At 43.7% G+C, this 25,552-nt stretch overlaps 1 protein-coding gene across 2 annotated transcripts in view; it reads left to right on the forward strand.

Moving 5' to 3' along the window:
* AVL9 (AVL9 cell migration associated) overlaps window positions 1-20,384 on the forward strand; it is a 478,148-nt gene extending 457,764 nt beyond the window's left edge. The window contains exon 16 of one of the 2 annotated variants that reach the window (XR_015309867.1): window positions 18,197-18,246. Coding sequence is in view for 1 of the 2 variants with exons in the window: in XM_086964797.1 (XP_086820923.1) it covers window positions 18,197-18,312 (116 nt within the window). In the remaining variant the exon portion in view is untranslated. Of the gene's footprint in view, window positions 1-18,196 lie in introns of both variants that reach the window. The other variant, XM_086964797.1, reaches the window with a different exon arrangement.
* The last annotated feature ends 5,168 nt before the right edge of the window (window positions 20,385-25,552 follow it).

Here is a 25,552-nt window from a genome sequence, read left to right on the forward strand (position 1 = left end):
ATATGGTATATACCCAAAAGATGCCCTCCGGGGATTCTACCTCGCTGTGTCTTATCCTCATGCATAATTAATGTGGCTAGTTTTTAGGGAAAACCTCATGACATTAATGCAGTGCTTAACTAGGTAAGAGGTCAATACCAAAACCAGTTATGTAGTGTAATGGTATGGGAAATGTAGGTGAAGGGTTAGTAGACTACTCAAGCCTGTATTGGAGTACCCTATAAAACATAACAGAAAGGAAATGTTTTTACAGGAATGAATTGTACAAAACTAAACCAAGAAGACTTCCTAATTTCTTTTCTGATGAAGAGCACACATGGCACTGGTTCCACCGCTGTTTTGTGGGTGCTGGAGTGGAAAATCAATTTAAATTATATGCATAATCGTCTCTCTTTCAGGGCTGATCCCTGCTCTGTTTCACTTTTCTATCTGTCTTTCTTCTCCTTCTGATCAGAATATGCGACAGATCTTGGCTGTCGTATTTAAGAATCTGAAAGAAACAGGTTAGTATTAGATTCCTTACCTTGGAATATCCCCAGGCGTCAGACTGGACCCGGAAATTTTTGCGTAGCAATACCCCTGCGCGTCGTTAGGCGTCGTCTCTTGCTCCCCATTCGTCGTCGCGTCGTCTGCGCCGGAATGACGTTGTCGGAGTACTTAGACGCCGCCCATGCGCGCTGACGTCAGTTCTTCTTTTTTCCGCGCCAGCTAGCGCAGATCCGGAGAAGCTCTACCCCTTAGTCACTTTTTGACTAAAACTTTTTTGATAATTTTGATCCTCTTCAAGTCGTTCTCGACTCTTCAGGTGCCGGTAGGGGTGCCTGGGTTCAAACCCTGCTCGCAGTGTAGCCGACTGAAGTCGAATACCGACCCCCATCGCCCGTGTCTGCAATGCCTAGGCCTCGACCACCACGACCGATCCTGTTCCGACTGTAGAGTCCTGACGTCGAAGGGCAGGGTAGCGGTCCCGCAAGCGGCTCGAGCTCCGGCAGTCGGCCCCGCGCCATTCGAGGTCCCGGTCCCACGGGAGGTAGAGGGACCGGTCGCGGGGTCGGAGCCCTCGCAGCTCTGGAAGTCGGCATCGGTCTTCTGGTTCCTCCTCAGGTAAGAGGCATGAGAGGTCGGAGCGGCGTCATCGCTCCTACGACCGCCCCCGACGCTCACCCGACGCGGCCGGGGTTTTGGGTGGCACCACCCACGCAGCTCCGCCGAAGTCGCTGGCGCCGCATCCTGCGCCATACCTTCGGGTCCCTGAGCAAGATGCAACGCGGGAGGAGATCGAGCAGTACCTCATGGCCATGAGGTCGCTCTCTTCTCCACCGGGCCCCACGGCGCCTTCGGGCCCAGTTGGCCCGGCTCCGGGGCCTAGCGGGTCGAGTGCTCCGGCACCGACGCCGTTGGCGGCTTCGGCCCCGGCGCCGCAGGCCCCGACCGGATCCGGGTTGATGCCGGTCGACCTTACGAACTCACCGGCGCCGTCCCCGAGGGTGTCACCACCGGCGCCGACTTCGGTTGACACCGGCCCCAGTTCTTCTGTCGCTACCGTTCAGCCGTCGACATGGCCCCGTTGGGAGCCGTATGAGACAGCAATAGGTACATTCCACTTTAACGAACGGGCCCCAATTGTTGATCCTGGCTACCAGGAATTGGGTGACGAAGAGGACTGGGAGGGGTTTGAGGACCCTCTGACACGGGAGTGTCAGGACCAAGCGGACTGGACAGTGGAGCTTGGGGAGGCCAGCGGCCTGGACCTCTCTCCAGACACTGGTTTTGTCTCCCCTCCTACCGTGGCTACGGAGGAGGGGGCAGCTTATAGCATAGTGTTGATGCGGGCGGCTAAGGCCTTAAACCTTACGCTCCCCTCAGCGGCCGTGAGGACTAATCTCCTCACCGAGGTCCTCAAACCGCAGTCAAGCTCAGTCGAGCCTCTGCTCCCGTTCAATGAGGCCTTATGTGACATTCTGTTGGGCACTTGGTCCAAGCCCGCCTCAGGACAGCCTGTGGACAGGAACGTGGCCAGACGCTACCGCCCGGCTCCGGGTGACCCAAGCTTCCTGTCGACCCACCCCACCCCGAGAGCCTGGTTATCCAGGCCTCTAACTCCCAGACCGCGTTCCCGTCGCCTCCTCCCGACAGGGAATCCAAGAGGTTTGAACAGTTTGGCAAGAAAGCGTTCTCGTCCCTCAGTCTGGGACTGCGGTCAGTCAATACCGCTTGTCTCTTGGGCCGCTACACCCACACCCTGTGGGACACGGTTGCGGACGTGCTGCCACAATGCCCTGAGGAGGTCAGGGCTAAACTCGCCCAGACCCCAGTGGAGGGTCTAGATGCGGCACGGTACTCTATCCGGTGCGGACTGGATACCACCGATACACTGGGCAGAGCGATGGCTACGACAGTGGCGGTTCGACGCCACGCCTGGTTACGGTGCCCAATTTTTCGGCCGATGTCCAGGCTACACTTCTGGACATGCCGTTTGATGGCCGTCGCCTGTATGGCGACCAGGCAGACCACGCGCTTGAGCACTTTAAGGACTACAGGGCTACGGCCAAGTCCTTGGGCCTCTCGGCCCCGCGCCAGCAGTCGGGTGCCTTTCGCTCCTTTCGTGGCCAAGGAAGGGGCGCCCCCACACGTGCCGCCAGCCACACACCGCCTCAACAGAATCTTCAGCGCAGTGGCGGCCGTGGAAACCGCCGGGGAGGCGGTCGGGGACAACAGCGAGGCCAGTCCGCACCCGCTCCCGCAGCATCCACCTCAAAACCTTCCTAGTCCGAGTTTTCAGGCACATGTGACGCCAGTGGGGGGCAGGGTTCGCCATCACCTCTTCCACTGGCGCACCATCACATCGGACAGGTGGGTGCTGCAAATTGTCCGAAGGGGCTACTCCTCCCCTTCGAGGCGACCCCTCCAGCCATGCCACCGCAGTACCACCGCGTGTCCGGGGACCACTTGCGGCTCCTGCAGGAGGAAGTTACGGCCCTCTTGGCCAAGGGGGCCATCAAGTGCGTTCCTGGGCCAGAAGTAGGGTGTGGTTGTTACTCCCACTACTTTCTGGTACCCAAGAAGGGCAAAGGGGGCCTACGCCCTATCTTGGACCTACGGAACGTCAACGGCTTCCTCCGGAAGGAGAAGTTCAAGATGTTGACTTTGGCTCAGGTCTTGGCTGCCCTAGACCCGCAAGACCTGATGGTGGCGTTGGACTTGCAGGACGCTTACTTTCACATCACCGTCCTGCCGGCCCACCGGCGTTACCTACGGTTCACGGTATGCTTCGAGCACTTTCAATTCACTGTGCTCCCCTTTGGCCTTACCAGCGCCCCACGGGTGTTCACGAAAGTGATGGCGGTGGTCGCAGCTCATCTGCGCAGGTTACGGGTGTCAGTCTTCCCATACCTCGACAACTGGTTGTTGAAGGCGGGCTCGCCCCAGACAGTCGTCAACCACCTCCAGATTACGGCGGATCTCCTGCACCAGCTGGGGTTTCCATCAACGTGCCGAAATCACACCTGTGTCCCTCCCAAAAGCCCCTCTTCATCGGAGCTGTTCTGGACTTGGCGCAGTTTCGGGTTTATCCTCCCGAGCAGCGAGTCCGGGATATTCAGGCTCTGATTCCGATCTTTCAGCCTTTATCCCGGGTTTCGGTCAGGTTGACGCTGCGGCTCCTGGGGCTGATGGCTTCCTGCATCCTTCTGGTGCATCACACCCGGTGGCGGATGCGGGCTCTGCAGTGGGACCTGAAGTTTCAGTGGGCCCAACATCAGGGCAACCTGTCCGACCATGTCCTGATCTCGGAGGGCACTGCAAGACAGTTGTAGTGGTGGCTCACGGACCGCGATTGGGTCAGCGGCAGATCCCTTTCCCTCCCCCAACCGGAGCACGTGGTTGTGACGGACACATCCCTCCAGGGCTGGGGAGGCCACATGGGAGAGGTGGAAATCAGAGGCCTCTGGTCTCCGGCGGAGTCCCATTTCCATATCAACCTTCTGGAGCTGCGGGCGATTCGTCTGGCACTGAAGGCATTCCTCCCCTCTGTCCGAGGGAGTGCAGTGCAGGTGTTCACGGACAACACCACCGCCATGTGGTACTGCAACAAACAGGGCGGTGTGGGGTCCTGGACCCTCTGTCAAGAGGCTCTGCGCCTTTGGCAGTGGCTGGAACATCAGGGCGTGATGCTGGTGGTTCACCACCTGGCAGGTTCTCTGAAAGCCAGGGCCGACGACCTCAGCCGTCGGTGCTCGATGGTTCATGAATTGCGTCTGAACTCGGACGTGGCGCAAGGCATCTTTCTGCAGTGGGGAGAGCCTTGGTTAGATCTATTCGCTACCAAAGAGAACGCGCAATGTCATCAGTTCTGCGCGTTGGAATTTCCAAGGCGGCACTCGCTCGGCGACGCATTTCGTCGCGAGTGGAGTTGCGGTCTGTTATACGCCTTTCCGCCTATACCACTTCTGCCCAGAGTGCTGAAGAAAATCAGGCTTGACCGAGCCCAAGTCATCCTTGTGGCTCCGGACTGGGCTCGAAGGTACTGGTATCCCGAGCTACTCAATATGTCAGTCGGTCCCCCGCTCCGTCTGCCTCTTCAGGAGGACCTTCTGTCGCAGCAGCAGGGGACGGTCCTCCACCCGAACCTGTCCAGTCTCCACCTCCTTGCTTGGAGATTGAGCGGCGGCAGTTGAGGCCATTTGACTTGCCTCCTGAAGTCTGTAATGTTATTCTGGCAGCCAGGCGTCCCTCCACAAAGTCGGTATACGCCTGCCGGTGGAACAAATTTGTGGCATGGTGCACAGCAAAGGCTGTTGATCCCCTTTCTGCCCCTCTTTCTGAAATTCTTCTCTTCCTTCTTTCTCTTGGCCAGCAGGGCTCTGCTCTGGGCACTATCAAGGGCTACCTTTCTGCCCTTTCGGCCTTCCTAAGGCTGCCTAATCAACCTTCTTTGTTCAAGTCCCCTATAGTAACTCGTTTTCTGAAGGGCATCACACACATGTTCCACCTTTTCCCTTTGTGATGCCCCAGTGGGACTTGAACCTGGTTCTTACTTTCCTGATGTGCGCTCCCTTTGAGCCACTTCATTCTTGTCCTCTCCGTCTTCTCACCTTGAAGACCGCTTTTCTGGTTGCCATCACCTCTGCCAGGAGAGTGAGTGAGCTCCAGGCTCTATCTTGCAAACCCCCTTTCCTGTCTGTGCATCCGGACAAAGCGGTGTTGCGTACCAAACCCTCTTTCCTGCCCAAGGTAGTAGTCTCTGCTTTCCACATTGGGCAGTCCATCACCTTGCCCTCCTTCTTCCCACCTCCGCATCCTTCAAAGGATGAAGAGCGGCTCCATCGCCTGGACCCAAAACGTGCGCTTTCATTCTATGTGGATCGCACACGCCAGTTCCGGGTGGATGACCAACTCTTTGTTGGTTACATGGGTGCGAAGAAGGGACGGGCGGTGCATAAGCGGACCATCTCTCGGTGGGTCGTCTTATGCATCAAGGCGTGCTACTCCTTGGCTAGAAAGGAGCCTCCAGTTGGGCTGAGGGCCCATTCCACTCGGGCCACGGCGGCTACTACTGCCCTGGGTCGGGGAGTACCCCTGCAGGACATTTGCCAGGCGGCTACGTGGGCCTCGCTGCATACCTTTGCGAGGCACTGCTGCCTGGACAGTCAAGTCCGGAGGGATGGCTTCTTTGTCCGTTCCGTCCTCCAGGATTTTCTCGTGTAAGTATTGGTTCGCAGACCCACCACCGGGGTTGGTATTGCTGGGGTATCTATTCTAAGGTAAGGAATCTAATACTAACCTGTTTCTTTCAGATGAACAAGTTACTTACCTTCTGTAACGATATATCTGTAAGAAACAGTAGATTCCTTACCGCCCCACCCATCCTCCCCGTTCTGTGAACTGATACTTAGGGTTAAGGTCATCCCCTTTCAGGGCCCTAGTTTCTTGGCACCAGTGTTGGTTCTAGCATGGCTCTGCATATCTGGCGCAGAAAAGCTGTGTCTAAGAACTGACGTCAGCGCGCATGGGCGGCGTCCAAGTACGACGACGTCATTCCGGCGCAGACGACGCCGACGACGGACGCGGAGCCAGAGACGACGCCTAACGACGCGCAGGGGTATTGCTACGCAAAAATTTACGGATCCAGTCTGACGCCTGGGGATATTCTAAGGTAAGGAATCTAATACTAACTACTGTTTCTTACAGATGTATCGTTACCAAAGGTAAGTACCTTGTTCATTAGGAACAAATTATCATATAAATCATAATCACAGTGTCTCTTTCCAAGTCCAGTCAATAATAAGAGTTTGAGTTTGGGTTTTATTCCCACTCATGGTTCATAAAATCTTTTTATTTATTCAAATAGTTAAATTATTTCTGTAAATTAACAGAATTGATAATAAAATTATGTTTAGGTTAAAATCCTAACAATTCATCAACTGCATTCCATAAAGGAAAGAATCCCTATTCTAAGAATGGGGCAAAAAGGTATCAGTAAGAATCCATAAAGATTTCCAGTTTGAGAAAAAGAGCGAGGTAGAGCATAAAGCTTCCCATAAAGAGAGGTTCATGAAACTCAGTAGAGTCTCAATGCAAAAAGGCAAAATAATCATGCAGAAGCAGTATCAACTGCAATCGGCAATAAGGTTCAGAAAGCTGACAAAATCAGCTTCCTGCGTTCAGCATTAAGCCTTAAGCATTCAGCCTAATGAGTGGATGAGGAGAGGAAGTGATAAAGAATAAGGGTAACGGAGTATGGGCAGAAACATTAATCTACTTTAGGCACACGCATTAATGTAACCAGTTGAAAAGAAATGTCACAGTTTATGTTGCATCTTCTCCTCCTCTCGTCCAATCAGGTTTCAGTATTCTTCTGAGAACAAGCTCCCTCCTTTACCCATGTACAAGAAAAGGAACTACAGACAGTGTGAAACTAAGTTATTACTATGACTACATATGAGGTCTTTCGAATTCAGACCGCCTTTCCCACAAGCATGACCACATTTCTAACCTTCTAATAAATCAGCTGTAACAAGAAATTATTTAGCATTGCATCTTCCATTGGAAAATAAGGAACAATATTTTAAAAAAGTCAATATTTCAAGTCTAGCAGTACATATCTTGTGTGATTATTTTTTATGATTTCACTAGATTATAAGGTTCATTAGCAAACATTTCAAAATATTATTTATTAATCAGAAACATTTTGCTGAGTTATGTGAAGCTTTCTTTAAAGGTGTATTCATGGAAAGGTCAACTTTTAAAACTTTGAATGCATGTTTCAGCACATCTAGTCAAGCCATTTTGTTTTTTTTAACTGTTCTTTTTATGAAAGACAAGGTTGTACAGGTAAAAACATTGGCCCATCATTAATGCCAATGCACCATCCATGAAAGGTATACCCCGGAATACAAAAGCAAGCATCAAAGTACAAACTCACACAATTTGTTAAATCTGGACCAGTCTATTCTGATTCGTGCCTTAGCCCTGGCAACAGTGGTTCACAGATCTCACCTCTGTAACAATTCCGTTTAGTCCATATGTATGTCCATTTATTGGGGCACTAGTCAAGCCATTTGTGAAGCAAAGCTGCTTTAGGCATTTTGAGGACTAATACGAATAGGTAAAACTGCTTAGGACAAATTGCACATTTTTAAATGTCTTTTTGGTGTAATATTAATTGTATGTTATTACTGCACATTTGATTTTAACTGTATTATTTTCATCAGTCCCCCCCTTTTATGGTTATCTTAACCACCACACTTTCACATGGGCTTCTTTCTGCTCAAAGCTCACTCTCATCTTCAGTTGAGTTTTTCCTTTTTCTTTTTAGACTTTTAAATTGTAATGCTTTTCTATATACTTCATTAATGGGACCATTTAATGCTATTTATTTGTCTAATCTTTCACTCATTGTCATACTCCTTTTATTATGGCAGTATCTACAGCCTTTGAATAATGCAAATAAGGAAAATAAGCAAAGCCCTTTAACACCTTGAATGCTCATGACGAGCTGAGCTCGTCATGAGCCACGGCGCTCCGGTGACGAGCTCTGCTCGTCATGGCCCGTGGAACGCTCAGGTGCGGGGAGAATTCCCCCGCTGTGCTGAGCATTCCACGGGAGGCAATACACCTGTGACGAGCTGAGCTCGTCATGAGCACAGGAGCGCCGTAGCTCATGATGAGCTCAGCTCGTCATGAGCATAGGGGCGCTGTGTGCGCCCCCCTGCCCCCTAGCACAGCGGGGGATTAACCCCCACAGCGAAGGGGATAATTAGTATTGGCATAAAAAGCTTTCAGAGTTCCTCCTACTACAGTTACAAACCAATTTCCAATGATGCGTATTCCCTTTCCAAAGTTTTATAAAATGCTGGGTGTTTCTAACTGTTCTAAGTGACGTTTTAGATCAGAAATGTTCTTAGCAAATTCTTGTTTTTTTTTAAAACTTTTGTCTGGGATGCTTGAACAACAATGCTAAATTTTCAACATCTCGCAGGCTCAATCTTTCTCTGCAAGTAAAATGTCTTATGCTAATCTGTTTTGCAAAACCATGGATCTAATAGCTACTAATTCAGTGTTTACAACTAATAAAGCACCCAAAGTACTGGTTGCCAGTTTGTTAAAGACTGTTGACCGTTTTCTAATCTTTTCATCATCCTGTATAACTCCTACTGGTGGTATAATTGCACCAAAAAAGTCTCCCACAAATTGGGTTCCGTCTTCTGCACTATGAGCATTTGTGTATGATGGTGTCATTGTTAATGCATGTATACTATATACATGATACATCATAGGAAATAATATAGCTAAATAGCAAATACCCCCCACCCCAATCAGCAGGTAACCTGAAGTACGCATCTTGTCCACAAATGAAATGGAATTGCAATTTCTTCCCCTTGTAAAGTTATCATGTGTCCCTCATTAATTTGAACATGTGTTTGCAACTGATAATTCTCTCATGTCTAGTTCTACTGTGTGTTCTTCTGTTGTAAACACAATTTTTTCCTTTTTGTCTTCTGTCTAATTTCAGCTATGGGTAAACCATTTTCCTTCTTAGACTCGTCATCTTCTTTCTTCCAAACATTTTCCAAAACATAATTTTCTCTATCCTTACTATGTTACATGTTATTGTTTCTTCCCTCTAATGTCATAATAAAAACTGTCTCTAAGGGTCTCATTAAACAGATTAAATTGTTCTTGTAAGCCGTAACACTATCTTTAGGCATAGACAGGTCTACAATAATACGAAGCTGTGTCACTTTGTTTTGCTTGTAGTGTAAATTCATGCTTTGCTGTAATGGTACGCTAGAAGTATTAAATCCTAGTTTGAGCAAAAGTATTCAAAATGTCTTCGCCTATTTACAAATGTAAGCAATATACTACAAATGACTGCGTATGCCAGTAAAATGCAATGGTACCTAACCTCTTCTGCAGTTGATGGTAAATGGGTGCAAACATAGCAATCCTTTGCATCCATAACCTGTGTAAATTCTTTTTCTAATCAAGAATAAACATTTGTAGTGTAATCATCTCTCTTGTAGCTTGCAAATGATGCTTTCTATTGCTCCTCATCAAATGTGTGTGTAAATGTTTGGTTACATAAGTAGATCTAATGTATTTATCTGGTGTGAAATAGGACTTAACTAATGCTATTTTAATAATTAGTACTGCTATTATGAAAGTAGTACCCATAATAATTGTGTATCTATTTCTAAGGCAACACATGTTTGTCTGTAACCTAAGCGTTGTTCATCAATAGCTAAATGCAGAGTTTTCTCCCAAATATTTTTTTTTCTAAATTCTTTATTTTAAAACAGTTTCTTTTTCAAACAGTCTCTTTAAGTTCAATATCAATCTTCATTTAGATAACAATAGCCCTACTGCGTGTTTTTATAAAAATCTTATCCCTACTCTTTTCCTGCAACCGTGGGTCGACGTAAATCTTCTTAAAACAAAAAGCAATATTTTGTTTCCGTTTTTTGGCACCCTTCAATCAATTTTTGTCTTTTAAATGTCCCTCAGTATTTTCCGGAGGTCTTTATCAAACGGCCTTTTCTGAATTTTTAATTGAAGTGACATCATGGGGGTTTCAAACAGTTCAGATTTCACATCACACAATTCCTCCACTGACACTTTCAGCACTTGATTCACACAGTAAGTCCATTCAGGTGCAGAATACCTTCGACATGGCACTCTTCCTCTTTCTGCTGTTGATTTTCCTCGGTGTCACTTCCACTGCTTTTTTTATTCAAAACTCTTTTTTATTGAGTCATCAGATAGAGTAATCACACATATTACAAAGAAATGAAAGTATACATTAATCAGTATATCGGTTTCCAAGCAGGTGACTACTATGTAGCATTTATAAAGCAAGAAAATAAACCATTCGAGTCTGTAAACAACAGTCCGTAACACTGGTCATGCCCATCAAGCCCCTCCATGTACGTCATATCTGGTGTAACTACATTACTGTCCTGTGATATATCTCTATATGGTTTCAACTTCTGCAGGTTACGCCAGAGGTGGTTCCAGTAGGAAACCCTTAAAATCCGCCCATTATTTCCATATGTTAAAGTGCTTCTGTGGGCACCCTAGTGTTTTAAAAATAGGCTGTTCCTGCCCCATACACTAGTAGAGACCTGTCCTCCAAGCGCCCAATTTAGGCGGAGCCGGATCTTTCCACGCCCTTTGCTATAACCCTTTTTGCTAGAGTAAACCCCCAAAACAATAAATGCCTTTTGTAGATATTACCCCCAATTTAATCTGTGATATGCAGAAGAACAAGCTTAGGAGAGAGAGGTAGGTCCCAGCCTAGTACTTCGGCTAAGCAACGAGTAACCCCCCTCCAAAACCTGTCCAGTGTGGCACAACCCAAAGTTGTATGTAGAAGTGTACCTTCCTCGCTGCTACATCGCAGGCACATGGGGGAATCTATCAGGACCGCCCTCCAAAGTCAGTATCTGGTAAAGGAGGCACATTGTGGATACTTAAATTGGATAAGTCTGAGACGGGATGCAATTGTGGAGCATCTCGGGGATTCCATGGCCTCTGTCCAATCATCGCTATCTAGTGGACCCAAGTCTGTCTGCCATTTCTCCCGAAGTCGTGGAAAGGTTTGTCACTAATCATATCTTTGCGGTTTTATGATTTCCTAAATCCCCCATAAAAACCTTCTCCTCAATAGGGTTAAATTCCAGAAGGGATTCTTGATGTGTAATATATGGGAATATGGCATGTCTCAATTGCAAGTATTTATAAAATTGTGTATGTGGCATGGCATATTCATGTCTGAGCTCCTGAAAGGATCTCATCCTGGTGCCATGCATGACATTTCCCAGAATGGATATACCTGTAGCGTCCGATTGTTTGAACCCTACTAGTGCAGACACTTGCGCCATAAGGCTGCTCCCCAAAGGAAGGTTTCCCTTGTCAACCTCCTCCACCACCCCATCCCAGCAAACCGAAAAACACACGTGTAGCAGGTGGTAGCTTCCGCAGCTCTTTCGGCGTGTATAGTAGTTTGTCACTTCCCCTGCTTGAATTGGGCCTTATCACTTGTGGTGGCAGTCCGACCACCTCCACCACTGCGGGCACACCTGCAGTATTCAGAGTGTGGCGGTTGGATTGCCACAGGACCGCGGAGTCCGCCGGGATCCAGGATCCTGCGTTGCTCGTACAGCGGAAGGGGGCAGCAATATGCTGGCTGTGCCACTGCCGCACCACTGTACATATTACGAGTTGCCTGGCCACTGCCCCTTTCATGGCAGTGAGCCCACCATGAAAAGGGTGGACGAGAGGCACTAAGAGGGCTACTCCGGGGCCTGGAGGTGCATGTGGAGGGGTGGGGGTGGTACACATGTTGTGTCCTCCTGAAATTGCACCCCAGTTTCTGCAGGGTGTGGCATGCATGCCACACCCTGAGGAATGTGCTGCGGGTACTATCACTTCAGCGTCTTCAGTTAAGGCTCACCTATGAGCCCTATAGAGCCGCCACTGTAAGACTGCCGCAGCACCGTCCGCCCACCATGGATTACAGTTGTAATATGGCAGGCAGGAACTCGATGGGCTTGGCAATCCTCCTGCCGGCACGGTGGTGGCGAGCTGACAGGAGAACCCCAAACTCGTAATAAGGCTCTGAGTCGCTTCAGTGACAGTTGGTGGGATTCGATCAGCTGACACACTTGTTCTCAGTCTCGTTTGACCATAGTTTCATGACCATTCAACTTTGTGGATGACTCCTTGTGTTTCAGTGTGAGTTCCTTCACCCGGATTCTTTATTTGTGCTGATGCGGTTTCAGTAGTTTTCTCTACTTAAGATCTATTCTCTTCTTTGTCAGAGACTTCGATGACACTTTGTGAAATAACAGGCAGTTGATTTGGTGCAAGAGTTTGCAGTTCTTCACCCCTTTCTTCTACTTACTGCTGTTGTGTTCTAACTTTTTGAAATGTCAGCATTATATTTTCGGGCCAAATCAGTCAACTTATTATGTGTAATTGCTGCATTTCTTGTAATTTCATTCTCAAGTAAATCAATGTTTTTTTTATACTGGTTCAAATGTTCAAGTTCTAAACATCCTCTAATAATTTCATCTAATTACACTTTTAGTTTTGAAACATTAAATGGTCTCTCCCTTTCAGGTTCTGGGGCAACGTGTCGTTCTGCACTTTCTGTCTTTTTAAGTCCTGGCAATTTCTCAAACTATGGTGGAAAATCCCATCCTCAAATAAATGTGCCTCTCCCTGGACTATCAGCGATCTAAACACAATCGTTTCCCCTTCTTTCAATGATTGAATTGTCTGTGGTGGTTTCCATGGAACAATCTGTGAATTTTGTGATGTCGGGATGAGCCCTAATGAAGCCATTCCTCCTGCAGCTCCTCAAGTTGGGGCAGTGTTTATTGGGGCAGTCGCAATCAACCTTGGCACTGCCTATACTGTTGCAATTTGTGGTAATTGTACCGTAACAGTCATAATTGATGCACCAACACAAGGTGTGACCATAGTTGGTGTTGTGCAAACAGGTGGTGGAGCAATTTGGAATGTCTGAAATGGTCTCTCAACCTGGATTGTACTTTGTTCATCAGAGGCAGTAGCCACTATAACACTGGTAGCTGCATTATCATCTTTACTAGTGGCAGGAGCCACATAAGGTGGTGGATGCACAGCTAACAAGGCATCCAATAGTTCACCTCCTGAATCACTATCTGTCTCAACCTTCTTCTCATCCTTCTCCTTTTATTTTTCCTCTATTTTGTTCCTTATTGATTATCAGGTGTCTCTGCAGTAATATCTATGTATAGTCTAGTTCCCTCGAATACAGCTTTCCTCCATCTCTGGTGTGCCTTATCCCATCGACCATCTGCATAATTACACACTGCTCTTCTTGTTCTATTCTGATATTTCTCTCTTTCCCTTCCTCGTGCAACCTTTTCCCACATATTCAGTGTTTTGGATTGTGTGGTTCTTGGTGGCAGCTTCATTTTACAGCTTCTTCTTCAACCTGTCAAGGATTCTAATTTTAAAAGTACTATATCTAGGGAAACTCAATGGACCCTCCTTTTCAGTAATCCTGCACCACCGACGAAGCCACAAACATGTAGGCAGTCCCAATTCTGTCATCCAATAATGTGCAGGTGTAAACTCGGGAGGCGCTTCTTCACGTTCCTTTATCGGAATTGTAACATCACCTCTCACAAAATTCTTTAAAATATTTCATGATCTTTGTGAAGTTCGACAATAACCAGTTCAAAAGAGCAATCCAAATAATATGTTTTGATTCTATCACATAAACGTCAAAATCTCCTTCGCCAATCCAGTCACCGTTTGTATCTTTGAAGACTTGTTAACCAATCTCAATGTGGTATCAATAATAATAATAATAACCTTGAATTTGTAAAGCGCACACCTACCTCCGAAGTGGTTTTATGGCGATGGGGGCCCTCTGGAAGATTAAGCGAGCTATTGCCCAGAGTCACATGGTGCTGGGCTGACCTGCCGCCGGCGCCGGCGATCGAACCGTGAACCCCATGGTCCGGAGTCAGGCACCCTGGCGGCTGTTCCACACCTCTTCCACTGACCAATCACAGCTCTGCTCTGTCGCCATCAACCAATCACAGTCCGATAATACACCAACCAACCAATCCCAGCGCAACACACTATGACATATTATCTAGCTCCTTGCAGCAGTTCACCCTCCTTTACAATTTCTGTTGTACAGACAATTCTACAAAAAAAATTTTTTCGCTCCAGTAAAGAAAATCAAAGGCAATTCAACAATCGGAATATTTAGGTTTTTACACCTTTTGACTTTTTCATACAAAAAGATTTACTTTCGCAAGTAAAAACTCTAATCAATGTAGCGTAACCCTTTGCGCAATCAGGTTCTGCCAACACCAATCTATATTAATACAGTTGCATCAAATTATTATAATCCCTATCTCAATCGTGTAGTCGGTGGTACCTCACGATCTACACCACAAACCTTCAACAGACATGCAAACCATGAAGTGTATTCTACACTTTTCTCTCTAGTTTAATATTGATATCACAGGATCTTAGGCTTCGCCGAACCGAATAACTTTAATTTCTCCTGAATAAGTTTATGGATATATCAAATCCTTCGACTCACATACTCCAAGTTACTTCTCAGTAAGAACAACAAATAATCACAACTCACAACCCCAAAACACCAACCGCCTTCGTAAATCGCACATTCAAGCTCTGGTCATTGGGCTCTGGGACTTGGGCATCACTCTAACTTGAGCAAGTATTTCATAGTTACTCTTCTCAAGACGTAAACTTTCCCTCTGCTACCAGACTCTGCTGGAGGGGAAAATCAGTTTAAATAATATGGTTTATTGCCTCTCTCTCTCTCACAGGGCTGATCCCCGCTTGGTCTTCTTTTCTTTCTTTCTTTCTTCTCCTTCTGGCCAGAAAGTATATGCAATTACTGCGGTACTGTGGAAAAGATACTGAATGCATATATATATATAAAAAAAATATGTTTAGTACTAATAGAATACTTCTGCGATTACAGCAGAGAAAAGATAAGTGACCTGCACACATGTGGGAGGCAAGGACCATGAGGTATTAATGGTAACTATTAATAGAAACTATTAAAACAAAACTGGATCTCGAGAATGGTTTAAAGACACCAGTAGATATGGGATCACCTGGATAACAAAGGTAAAGAACAAAGATGGGGCCCGTCTTCCACCAGGGTGATGGAGTTAATTACTCTGTCATCCTGACGGAGGTACTGCCTGTCACATTTTAAAATGTCTGCTGCCCAGCGGACAGTTAACACATTGTAAGTTTGACCAACGGCTCCGTCAACATGACAGTGCCATACGTCAAACTTAAAATTCATTTTTATATTTTTTGTTTCAAAAAGAAAATTCTAAAACAGGAATTTCTTTTTGAAAATAAATAAAACCATTGCACGCCTCGTTGCAGGAGTGAACTGCCATGGCAATGGGGGACTTGAGCATTTTTAAGTGCCCCTCATCACCTGCTTTTTCATTGCGTTAATGGGCATTGAAAAACGGCTGTATGTCCCCCCCCATCTAAATCAGGTGGACGGACATACAGCCAAACCTCTGATGGTCCTTACTCCTTTGGATCATCGAAGGGGTTTGGCCATGGTGGAGACTGAGTGGTCTTACCTGCCATCAAACTTTAGTCCTCCCTGAATTTATATCGGGTGGGTGGACCATTATGTTGGCGGGGAGAGACCTCTGTCGTCATTGCAACAGAGTTCCCACACTGCCAATGTATAAATCCGGTCCATGGTTGTTCTGATTCTGCAGCAGTCTTGGTGCAGTAACCCCAGCATTATAACACCCTTATCAGCCAAGTCATTGGGGCTCTGGCTACATCATAGTAACAGTAAGTACAGAAAATGCCAGACCAGATAAAGAAGCACACCTAGTCCGGAACTTCCTCTCACAGCACAACCCATGCATCATGTTAGCAAATTCACTTTGTTTAAATAGTGGTCTCAAACAAGGGAACAGGAGATCAGGTAGATTTCATAGGGCCATAAACCTATATAATGCACGAACTCCTCAAGATGGATTGCAAGATGTTTCTCTTTAATTTAGGGCCACTGATGCAAGGGTAAACAGGATCTAAATATTGTGGCGTGCCATATTCTGCTTCTCATCGCAGTCTAACCCACCTTCAACCTGTGTTTTGTCCGTGTTGTGCCCAGTGTCCCTGTATCCCTTAAGTGCTTCTTTAGCTGTCCGAGTCATGGCCGAAAAAAGGAACCTCACTTTCTGTAAACATGTGGACATGAGGTAGTGAACGTCCTCCACACATGTGCTTTCACAGGTCCCCTCCTGGTGGTCCCTCTAGTGTAGCGACCTAGAGACTAGTTTCTTCTCCTTCCGTCCCTCTTATTATGTGCAATGCCCAGCATTTCTGTAGTAAGTGGTATCATCTTGGCATCATCTTGAGGGAAACCGGCACAGGTTCACTTCCTGTGATGTACTCTTAGTTGAGAAGTCCGTTCCCAAGTGTATCACTTCGATACTTCTGCTGAAGCTCTGAGCTTCCTTCACCTGGGCAGCAAAGATGCAAGAGGCAGATAGACACTGCAGCCCATCATAACTCTTTTCTGCATTTTATTTTATTTTCTAATTGAGCATATGCACTATTGTACTTCTCTATATTGTCCATTTTCCAATAAATCACAAAAATGTTCATATGCTGTGTAAATCTTACGCACTTTCAAGCCGAATCACAAGAGCAGTTATGATTACGGGAAGTAGTACTACAGGAGTACGACTTCTCCTTTACTTACTCTTACATGCATTTCTGAATCTGCCCCCAAACGTCCAACTCCCTATTGGTAAAAGTGAAAATAAACTCAAAATGGGAGTCACTATGGGAGAACAACAAGATCAAATACAAAGGCAAACCCTTAGACATGAGCACATGGAAAGCGAAGGGAATACACTTCCCAATACAACTAGAACACGATGGGACGCCAAACACCTTCAACAACCTCCAAAGAGAACACAGCCTACTAGACATAGAACTCTACAACTTCCTAGCCATAAAAACAGCCCTTACGAAAACTAGGCTACATAGACAAACCCCTTCGATTTTCCAGCTCATGGAGAACATAAATAAGGCAGGCCACCAGGTCTCACTGCTGCATAAAATACTTCGTCCGACCATGTCTAAGCTCAACGACAAGAAGATGGCCCATTGGGAAAGCTACATGGGGACCAAACTAACCGAACAGGAAATACAGAAGCTCTGGGAGTCCCCATCCAACAACATGATATCTCCAGCGCTCGCACAAACCAAATTTTGGATACTTCACAGAGCCTATTGGACGCCGGCACGCCTGGCATCAGTAGGCTTAACAGACAATGACACCTGTTGAAACTGCGGATCAGAGAAAGGAGACCTAGAATACCTCATCTTCAGCTGCCCCAAGGTCAAAAAGTTCTGGAAACAAGTACTAGAATTCACCAACAAAACGCTTAACTGCACCCTCAAGAACTCATTTGCCACTATAGTCACAGCACAGATATCACAGGAAATGGTGACCCAAGAACATAAAAACCTACTAGACTTTCTCCTCACATCGGCAACAAAAACAATTCTGACAAACTGGAAGGACACCTCCAAGGCCACCTTCAAAAGCTGGCTCAACTGGGCGATCTTCCTTAGAGGGGCCGACACGACCACCCTCAGAAACACGCCTGGCAGGCATCGAGGCAGAGAGAAGTGGTCCAAACTTGACAACCACATGCACACCTTCAAACCACCAGAGGCACAAGGGTCTCCACACCAATACTGGATCACAAGGAGATCAAGCTCCGCCTACCCACGGAACAAACCTACAGTTTCTGTCCGCACCTACAGCGAACAATAGATGCTTTGGGGCTCAAGTTATATGTCTTGTTATATGTTACATGTTCTTATTGTTTTGAAACAACGACGTGAATGTACCCAAGCAGTGCAATTATATGTCTGCCAGTAGATGTACCGTACAATTTGTAAATACCAATAAAAAAAAGTAAAAGTGAAAAAAGACAATCTTTACTATTTCTGTGAAATGTATAGGAATGTAAAAGAACATAAAAGAGCACTACAGGAGATAACTTTAGGTACCTAAATGCCTTTGTGAATAGGTCTGAATGTTGTAAAATATACCTGGGTTCATGATTGAGTTTTTTTTTATTTGGCTCTTTAGGTCATTCAGTGGGTGGTGCATTAACAAGTGCGAAGTCTGCAATGTCGTCCTGGCTTTCGACCTTCACACAGTCTACAACACAAGGCGTCACGGAGCAGCTTGAAGAGAAGCACTAAACCTGCATCTGTTGGCCAACACAGCTCAGTATTTAATGGTGTCAGTATCCGCCCTCTGTATGCGGTATGTCCCAAACTACTAAAGACAACAAGAGCGCAACAGTGATGGACCTAGACTTTCGTTTACAGGATGGAGAAGCGTTCTAGTTGACCCCAGTCCTTTGATTAGCATATTGACCTAAATGTTTTCAGACAGTGATGGGGAAATATTAGCTGGAATTCTTTTTTTTTTTAGATTTAGATAATGATAGTTTTCATTTGAAATAGCCGAATTACTTAAATCTGAGCCTTTTCAGGTACACCAGTGTTTTTTTTACACCATGAAACTGTCTTTCTTTGGCTGAAAAAGCTGCATCGAAAGTGGTGTTACCGGGGACTATGACTTCTCTGTTATTCTATGGGACTTAAAGGTAATTATTCTGCATTGAATATTGGCATACCCACATCTGCAGCTTTGTGCCTCGATTCGGTGAGGAACTCTCTTGGTAACGGGCTGTAAGCAGGGTGTGTACATGATTATAGGGAGTGTGTTCTTTCTGTCCAGTTCTCCTAGAACCAAGAGTGGTTTTATGTTAAAAGGTGGATTGTTCTTTTAGAAATGTACATTTCTTTGAATTTTGAAGAGTTTTATATGAAGAACAGTTACACTTTCCAAGCCAAATATCCAAACGTTTGTAATATGTTTTGTCTTTGGAATGAAGCAATATTATACATATTTATGTAGAAGCTGGATCACACTATGTGCTATGAAGCTGAACGTAGAAGTATGGCCACACTCATGAGCCAAATAATTAGAAACCACTTGTGGATCATTGCCATTGCTCTTGGGGCATTGGTGCCTGTGCTGCAACAATTAAGAGATCCATATATATTCATTATCAACAGTAAAGGGACCATTATAAATCAAAAAATATCTACTAATTTGACAGTTATGTACATAAAATTAAATGATTTGAAACTTGCAGAGTGCATGCCTATGGCATGAGCTGTAAGAATTGGGGTTGTTATTTTGGATCTGGTTAATGGTTCTCTTAGCTAAAATTTTTGCTGTGCTTAATCATTCAACGTTATAGTCATGTTGAACAAAAGGTAAGATTCATACAGTGACCAGTCGAGAAAACAATTGTGTAAATATTTTTCTTTTAAAATTGCAGAGGTCTTTTTTTAATATCACATATTTTTAAATATCAGCACTCCGAAACTGTTTTTTTTACAAATTGCAACCCTTTCGGTGGGTTATATTATTTCATGTAAAAGTAGATATTTAATGAATCCTCATTAAAGAGTTATGTAAACCCTCAATTTTAGTATGAATGGGGAACACTGTAAATTTCTTATTTCATTACCTAATTGCTTGGATTTTGAGCAGCAATCTCTCAACATTTCACAAAGGCAACTAAATAAAGTTCTTTTGTGTATTCTCCTCTGAACATCTCAAGTATCAGCTTTGAATAGAAACTTATTCCGTTAAGCATATTTGACAGATTTATAAAAGTTAATATCCCACTTTACAAAGGAAATGTTGTATTACCTTTATTCCACACTGCCTTTTGACATACTTCCGCAACATTTCATATTGTATTTGAACCATTTTCAAAACTCAATCTTACACACTTTTGACTATGATGCAAGTGTTACTCGTTGGGTATTTGTCTTTCACATTAGATACAATCACAATCTTAGACCTGACCAGTTACCAATTCCCCTTTATCTTTACCACTCAACGAAATTGCCATTTCAGTCTTCTGCACATGTTGACCTTTTTCATTAGTATCGGTTTGACTCTCTATCTCCTGGTGACGTCCAAATGTTCCAGAGTTTGTTTTATTTTCATTTTGCTTATTCTCGGAGTCATAGTTACCCCACAGCAGAATGGATAATGGAGGATGAAAAATAAGCAGAGGCATGTGTGTCCCTGATCTCCTTTTGATGAGACTGTCCCATGCCTTACAGTCAAGCTCATACCATAATGTTGTTCTCATCGCTAGTAAATTTACTGTATTTGATTTTCGGTTTACGAACCCCATGCACCATCCGGCTCTATACAGTAAAAATATATTATTCAAAAAGTAGGATACTGCTATTTATTTATAAGTATTGAAAGGTCAATAAATTAATACTTTTTTCACTGTAATTCACTTTAAACTCTGCACTATGTAGCAACAACTTAGCTTTACTTTACTCTTGTTGCGGAAGACCCTGCTGCCTGTCTGCTGGCTTACAGCTCCACTTTCCTAACAATGGTCTGCGTTTGTCATGAGACCGTTGCTCTACATAATCTCCTCCAGAAGTAGGTGTTGTTTGTTTTTTCACTTATCTCAATAAGCATATTTAAAATAAACTACCCATCACTTTTTTAGAGCTTCTTTACTTTTAGACTTCAGCTCCTCTTACTGCACTTCCAATGATTCAGTAATTACTTATCGAATCACTGACCTCCTTTGCATGTGCTAGTATCTCATGACCACTGATGTATCTATTGCACTTTAACTTCAGTAGGCCATGTATACATATGAGCTAAGTCAGGGCTAAGGAACTTCAGGTTAGTTGTTTGCGAAGTCTTAGCTTTATGATACATCTTCCTAGCACATCTCCTTACAAGGCTTACAGTCACAGAACTCTGATGATCATCAATTTTTCCCATGATATAGAATCAGTGATCTTACTTAACTTCATGCATTTAATGGGCAGAAACCAAAGAAATGGGAGCTCAGAAGTCAAAGCAAGTCTAATCCAAGAGAAAAAACAAGCTCATATTACGGCCATCTAGTACAGAAGACTGCAGATGCTGGTGCCGAATGTGTAGTGGCTGCTTGTTAAACACATAGAAGAAAAACTCCAAGCTCCCTAGCCAGTACGGTATAAATAAACATAATGCCTTAAGCCTTTGACTTTGAAATCTGAGTAATAAATCTGGTTTGGGTAATCTATAAAATTAGTGAGTCTGAAGCTGTTGCAAGTAAAATAGCTGCCAGCTTATATTTCACTGTTGGCTAGTGCTTTGCTGACAGTTGAAGATAAGTCGTCATTTACTCTGGAAGGAAGTGGTTGTCCTGGGGTTGCTCTATCAGTGATATGAACAAGGATGTTATTAGATAAGCAATATAGCAAGAGGGAGCATGTGAATACTCTACAAAGCCTACATATGACATGATTGTATTCTTGCTCTGATGAGAGATTCAAGATTAGGGGCATCTCCAACAACAGCTACTTTATCACCGAAGCAGATTAGAATTTAAAGTTTCTCTGTGTCTGTATGCATCTTCCATGATAACATCATGTTTAAATACGGTTTCAGTTAGGTATGTTCCTGAGGTCCTACTCTCCGCTTCTGAATTCATCATACTGACTTATTTGGAATAGGCTTCAGAGAGATAATTCATGGTGATGACATTTGACTGGTTTTGGTGTTTACCACGGTTGCAGTTATCAAAACGACTCTTATTTGAACTATTGTTTTTTCCTCGTATGTTTGTGGTGCTCTTCCAATAAAAATGTTATCACTATGGAGAAACTGAAACAGAACAACATTGTATCCATCTGAGGCTGACTGGTGAATAATAACGAAAGTGATATGCTATATATAAATGTGTCTCTTGTTAGACAGTTTTGCACATCCAAATCACTTGTACAAAGTGTCCTGGATTGCTCTATCATCTGATAATGCTATTCTTCAGTGTGGTATTGGTACTTGCACTTCTCCTATTTCCCGCTAAAACTTTTTCTGATCTCACAGCTACTTCTGTAGATTAATAAAACACAAGCTTTTTTCAAAGAAATATCGAGGGCCTGATGCCTTAAAAGAGTATGAGCAGACATTAGAGATGTAGACTCAGATACCAAAGTATAGACTTCGCACTCCAACTTTATTCTTTCTCAAACTTTAAACTATTAAGGCAAAAATTAGGTAAATTACGTTTATTAAACCAATGGATAATTTTGTGAGATGACCCTGAGAAAACCCAGCATATGATAAATTGGAAAGCTTTTTCAGTATAGTTACCTGTCAAAGAAGTGGTGAACCTAGAGCTAAATCCATGTATGATAAAGATGCAGTAGTTTTTTCTTTAAAAAATAGTGTATTTCCTTGTGCCTGATTTCTACTTCAGCATTTGCATGCCACCATAGCAATTTGATGATAGATGTTATTTCTATGGCAGCAGGCAATTATTATCTGTCAATTGGTCAGGTTTTCTGGGGCCTGTACCAAAGTAATACTCTTGAAGTATTGTTGCATGTTTGACTCAGTTTTCTTCTTTTAAATGTTTTGAAGGCTTTGTGTCTACTGAAATGTCACCCCTATCCTTTTGACTTTATTAGCTATTGAAATTGGTTTGGGGGAACAATTTGGTTTTCCTTAGAAGGGAATTCCATTTATGCATGGGAAAAAATTAAGCAGTTGAAAGATTTGTGATGATTAAAGCAACTAGGCCCATTTGTACTTTTTCCCAAAAATGTAAAACTACAGAACCTTGAACAACGCATAGTAAGGGCACAAAAAAACTTTCTTTCATTGTATGTTGATTTAAATGTCATTGTACATTGGCATGTTTAAACAATGACATTTAGCATAAATGGCATGGTTACCTTAACATATGATTGTTTGAGTGATGCAGATGCGTTTTTAATCCTCTGCAGCTCGATGATGACCCTGGTTAAAGATATAAATATAGTATATTAAAATGAAGCGTTATGTAGCAATTTTTCAGGCCAGAACTATTTTAAGTGTTCCTTTCAGTGGACAAGTATTTCTGTCATCAAGCAGTAACTGTGCAACGGTATCTGGATTTAAGTGAACTAATACCTTTACAAATCTTTTTCAACAACGTATAGATTGACAGTGCTACTTGGCTCTACTGATCTGTATCTTGTCCTAACTAATAGAAGACGACTCTCAATCCATACCAAACTATTTGACTTCTGAATGTCATTACTTTAGGTTAGCCTTTCTTATTTCCATAATGCTGCATTTAATCTGTGGACACAGAAGGTTTGGGTATTTTATTTTGTCATCATTCTGACAGAACATTGTTTAAAGGAATCCATCAGATGAAACTTAGTATGTTAAAGGAAATCTATCGGGACTAATTTCTTCCTTTTGGTTTTCCAAGATCCATGATCAGGAACTTGGAGATCGAGGCCCTGGAATTTTTAGTGTTTCGAGTGTCACGGGTATCATTCTTGGTGTGGAAATGGGCTCAGCACAAAAACTGCTAAATTACATTGGTTGGAGTGGTTGGCTGATAGAGCTGGAGCCTATCTGCCTAGAGAGACAACTGTGGAAGAAATTACAAGCTATCTCAGTATTAATTCTGGTTTGTTTGAAGTCACCATGTGCAGTCGATAAAATGCAAAACCTTAAAAAGGTGGCACTTTCCCCTTTGGCTCGTGTCAACTAAGATGGAGATCCAAACCTTGTTTGGGCTGTCTTTGGTAAATAAACACCAGGCTGTAATGACAGACCCTTATGCAATGAATTATTATTGGTGTTTTTCAATTTCCATTTTTGCAAGCTTTTTTTGAGAGTTTGCAATAATTCTGACTGCTGAGGGCTATTGGCAGTTTCCATGAAATGGAACAAGATGAATCTTCCCTGCAACAAACGACTAAGACTTCCATAACCAGTAGAAAAATATTTGTGGGTATCCGAAAGTTATAGACAAATAGAAATCAACATATATTGTCAGGCTTTCTCTTGCCATCCAGTTTCAAGTAAGCTGTCAATGTCTCAATGACTGCTCACGAAAAGCTTCAGCTGTCTTATTCTCTTATGGGAAAATGTTATCTCTTCCCATAGGAGGATTTCGCTTATTCTCAGAGTCACTTAGCCCACAGCAGAATAGATAATGCAGGATGAAAAATAAGCAGAGGCATGTGTGTCTCTGCAGAAAGTGTGACATCCATCCGTCCCAAAATGAAGTATCTGTTTTTATTCTCTTTATGGTGTGAAACCTCTTTTATACTAGAACACTCTACACAATGAAAATTTACTCCATAAGTCACTTGAAATAGAACTCAAATCAAATATCAAATGGAATTATTTATCCATTTTGTTTGAAAGGATACAACTACCTAACCGCTTCATCTAGAAATGGGTGTTGGTTGTTAATATCTGGTAGAGAGATACCCCTTTTTATAGGATTTCGTATTTCAATTCTTTATTGAGATTTTATTACTATGATTATTGAGTTAAAATGCAGTTTGTTAAAATGTAAGATTTTCTCCAAAACCATCAAATCCAGATAATGTTGAACATCTAGTATTTCCAAGAATATTGATCTACTCCACCCATTGCCCATGAGATGTCCTTAATAAACGCTTTAATATTGTGTATTCCTTCGATCAGGTGAGAGGTTGTGCCTAGGCCTGTGATTGAAATAAGTGATTTTTATTCTAAATACATTTTTGTATTGGGGCTTTGATTGATGAAGGCAGCAAAACGTAATAAGTATTTTCACCCTAATTTGCCTGACATTGAAGTGATGACTTTGGCATAAGTAGTGTGCAGGATATCCATTGGTATTTGTCAACCCCCAGCATGATTTTAGAACATTGAGCTTTCAGTTCTGCCTATGATACCTTCACTTTGCGACAAGAAAGAATAATAAAAAACGTTCCTGTATTGTATGGTTTAAATTAGGTTGTTTGTAAATTGGATGTCCTGACAATGATTTTCTGTTGGCAATATTTCATCATAAAGGAGAAGCTTCAGTCTTGGAATTGCTGTTAACTGAAGACCATTGTAGCCTTAAATATTTTTAAATGGTAAACTGCAGGATTCATGCATCTTCTGCTAATCAAACTAGGCAGATACATAGAAAATATTGTGCAGTCCGAAATTGCTGCCTGACATTTGAGTCTATAATCCTGCTGCAGGACATGTGGTGTTTGCCACTTTTTTTTATAGATGCAAACCAGTTGCTGCATTCCGCTATTTTGTGTGGTTGTGAAATGATTTAAGGACACAAAGGCATTTTTGTTTGCCATAACTGGCTGGCTGTTGGCATTTAAGTGTGGAAGTACTTTGAAATGAAGTCCATCTGCATCAGGTTTTGTTTCAGTTAAGCCTTCACACCATTCTGCCATATGGAACAGATCAACTCACTTTTTCCTGTGTACATGTGAAATATACTGAAAATGGCTAGCGCTTAAAACGTGCTTGCTTGTATGCAGCACTTTTTCGGCAGCTTAATATATTGTTATTCTCTTAAAAACTGTGATTTCTCACCCTGCTTGTTTT

This window comes from Lissotriton vulgaris, chromosome 4_1, assembly GCF_964263255.1.
Source record: "Lissotriton vulgaris chromosome 4_1, aLisVul1.2, whole genome shotgun sequence".
NCBI classification, from domain to species: domain Eukaryota; kingdom Metazoa; phylum Chordata; class Amphibia; order Caudata; family Salamandridae; genus Lissotriton; species Lissotriton vulgaris.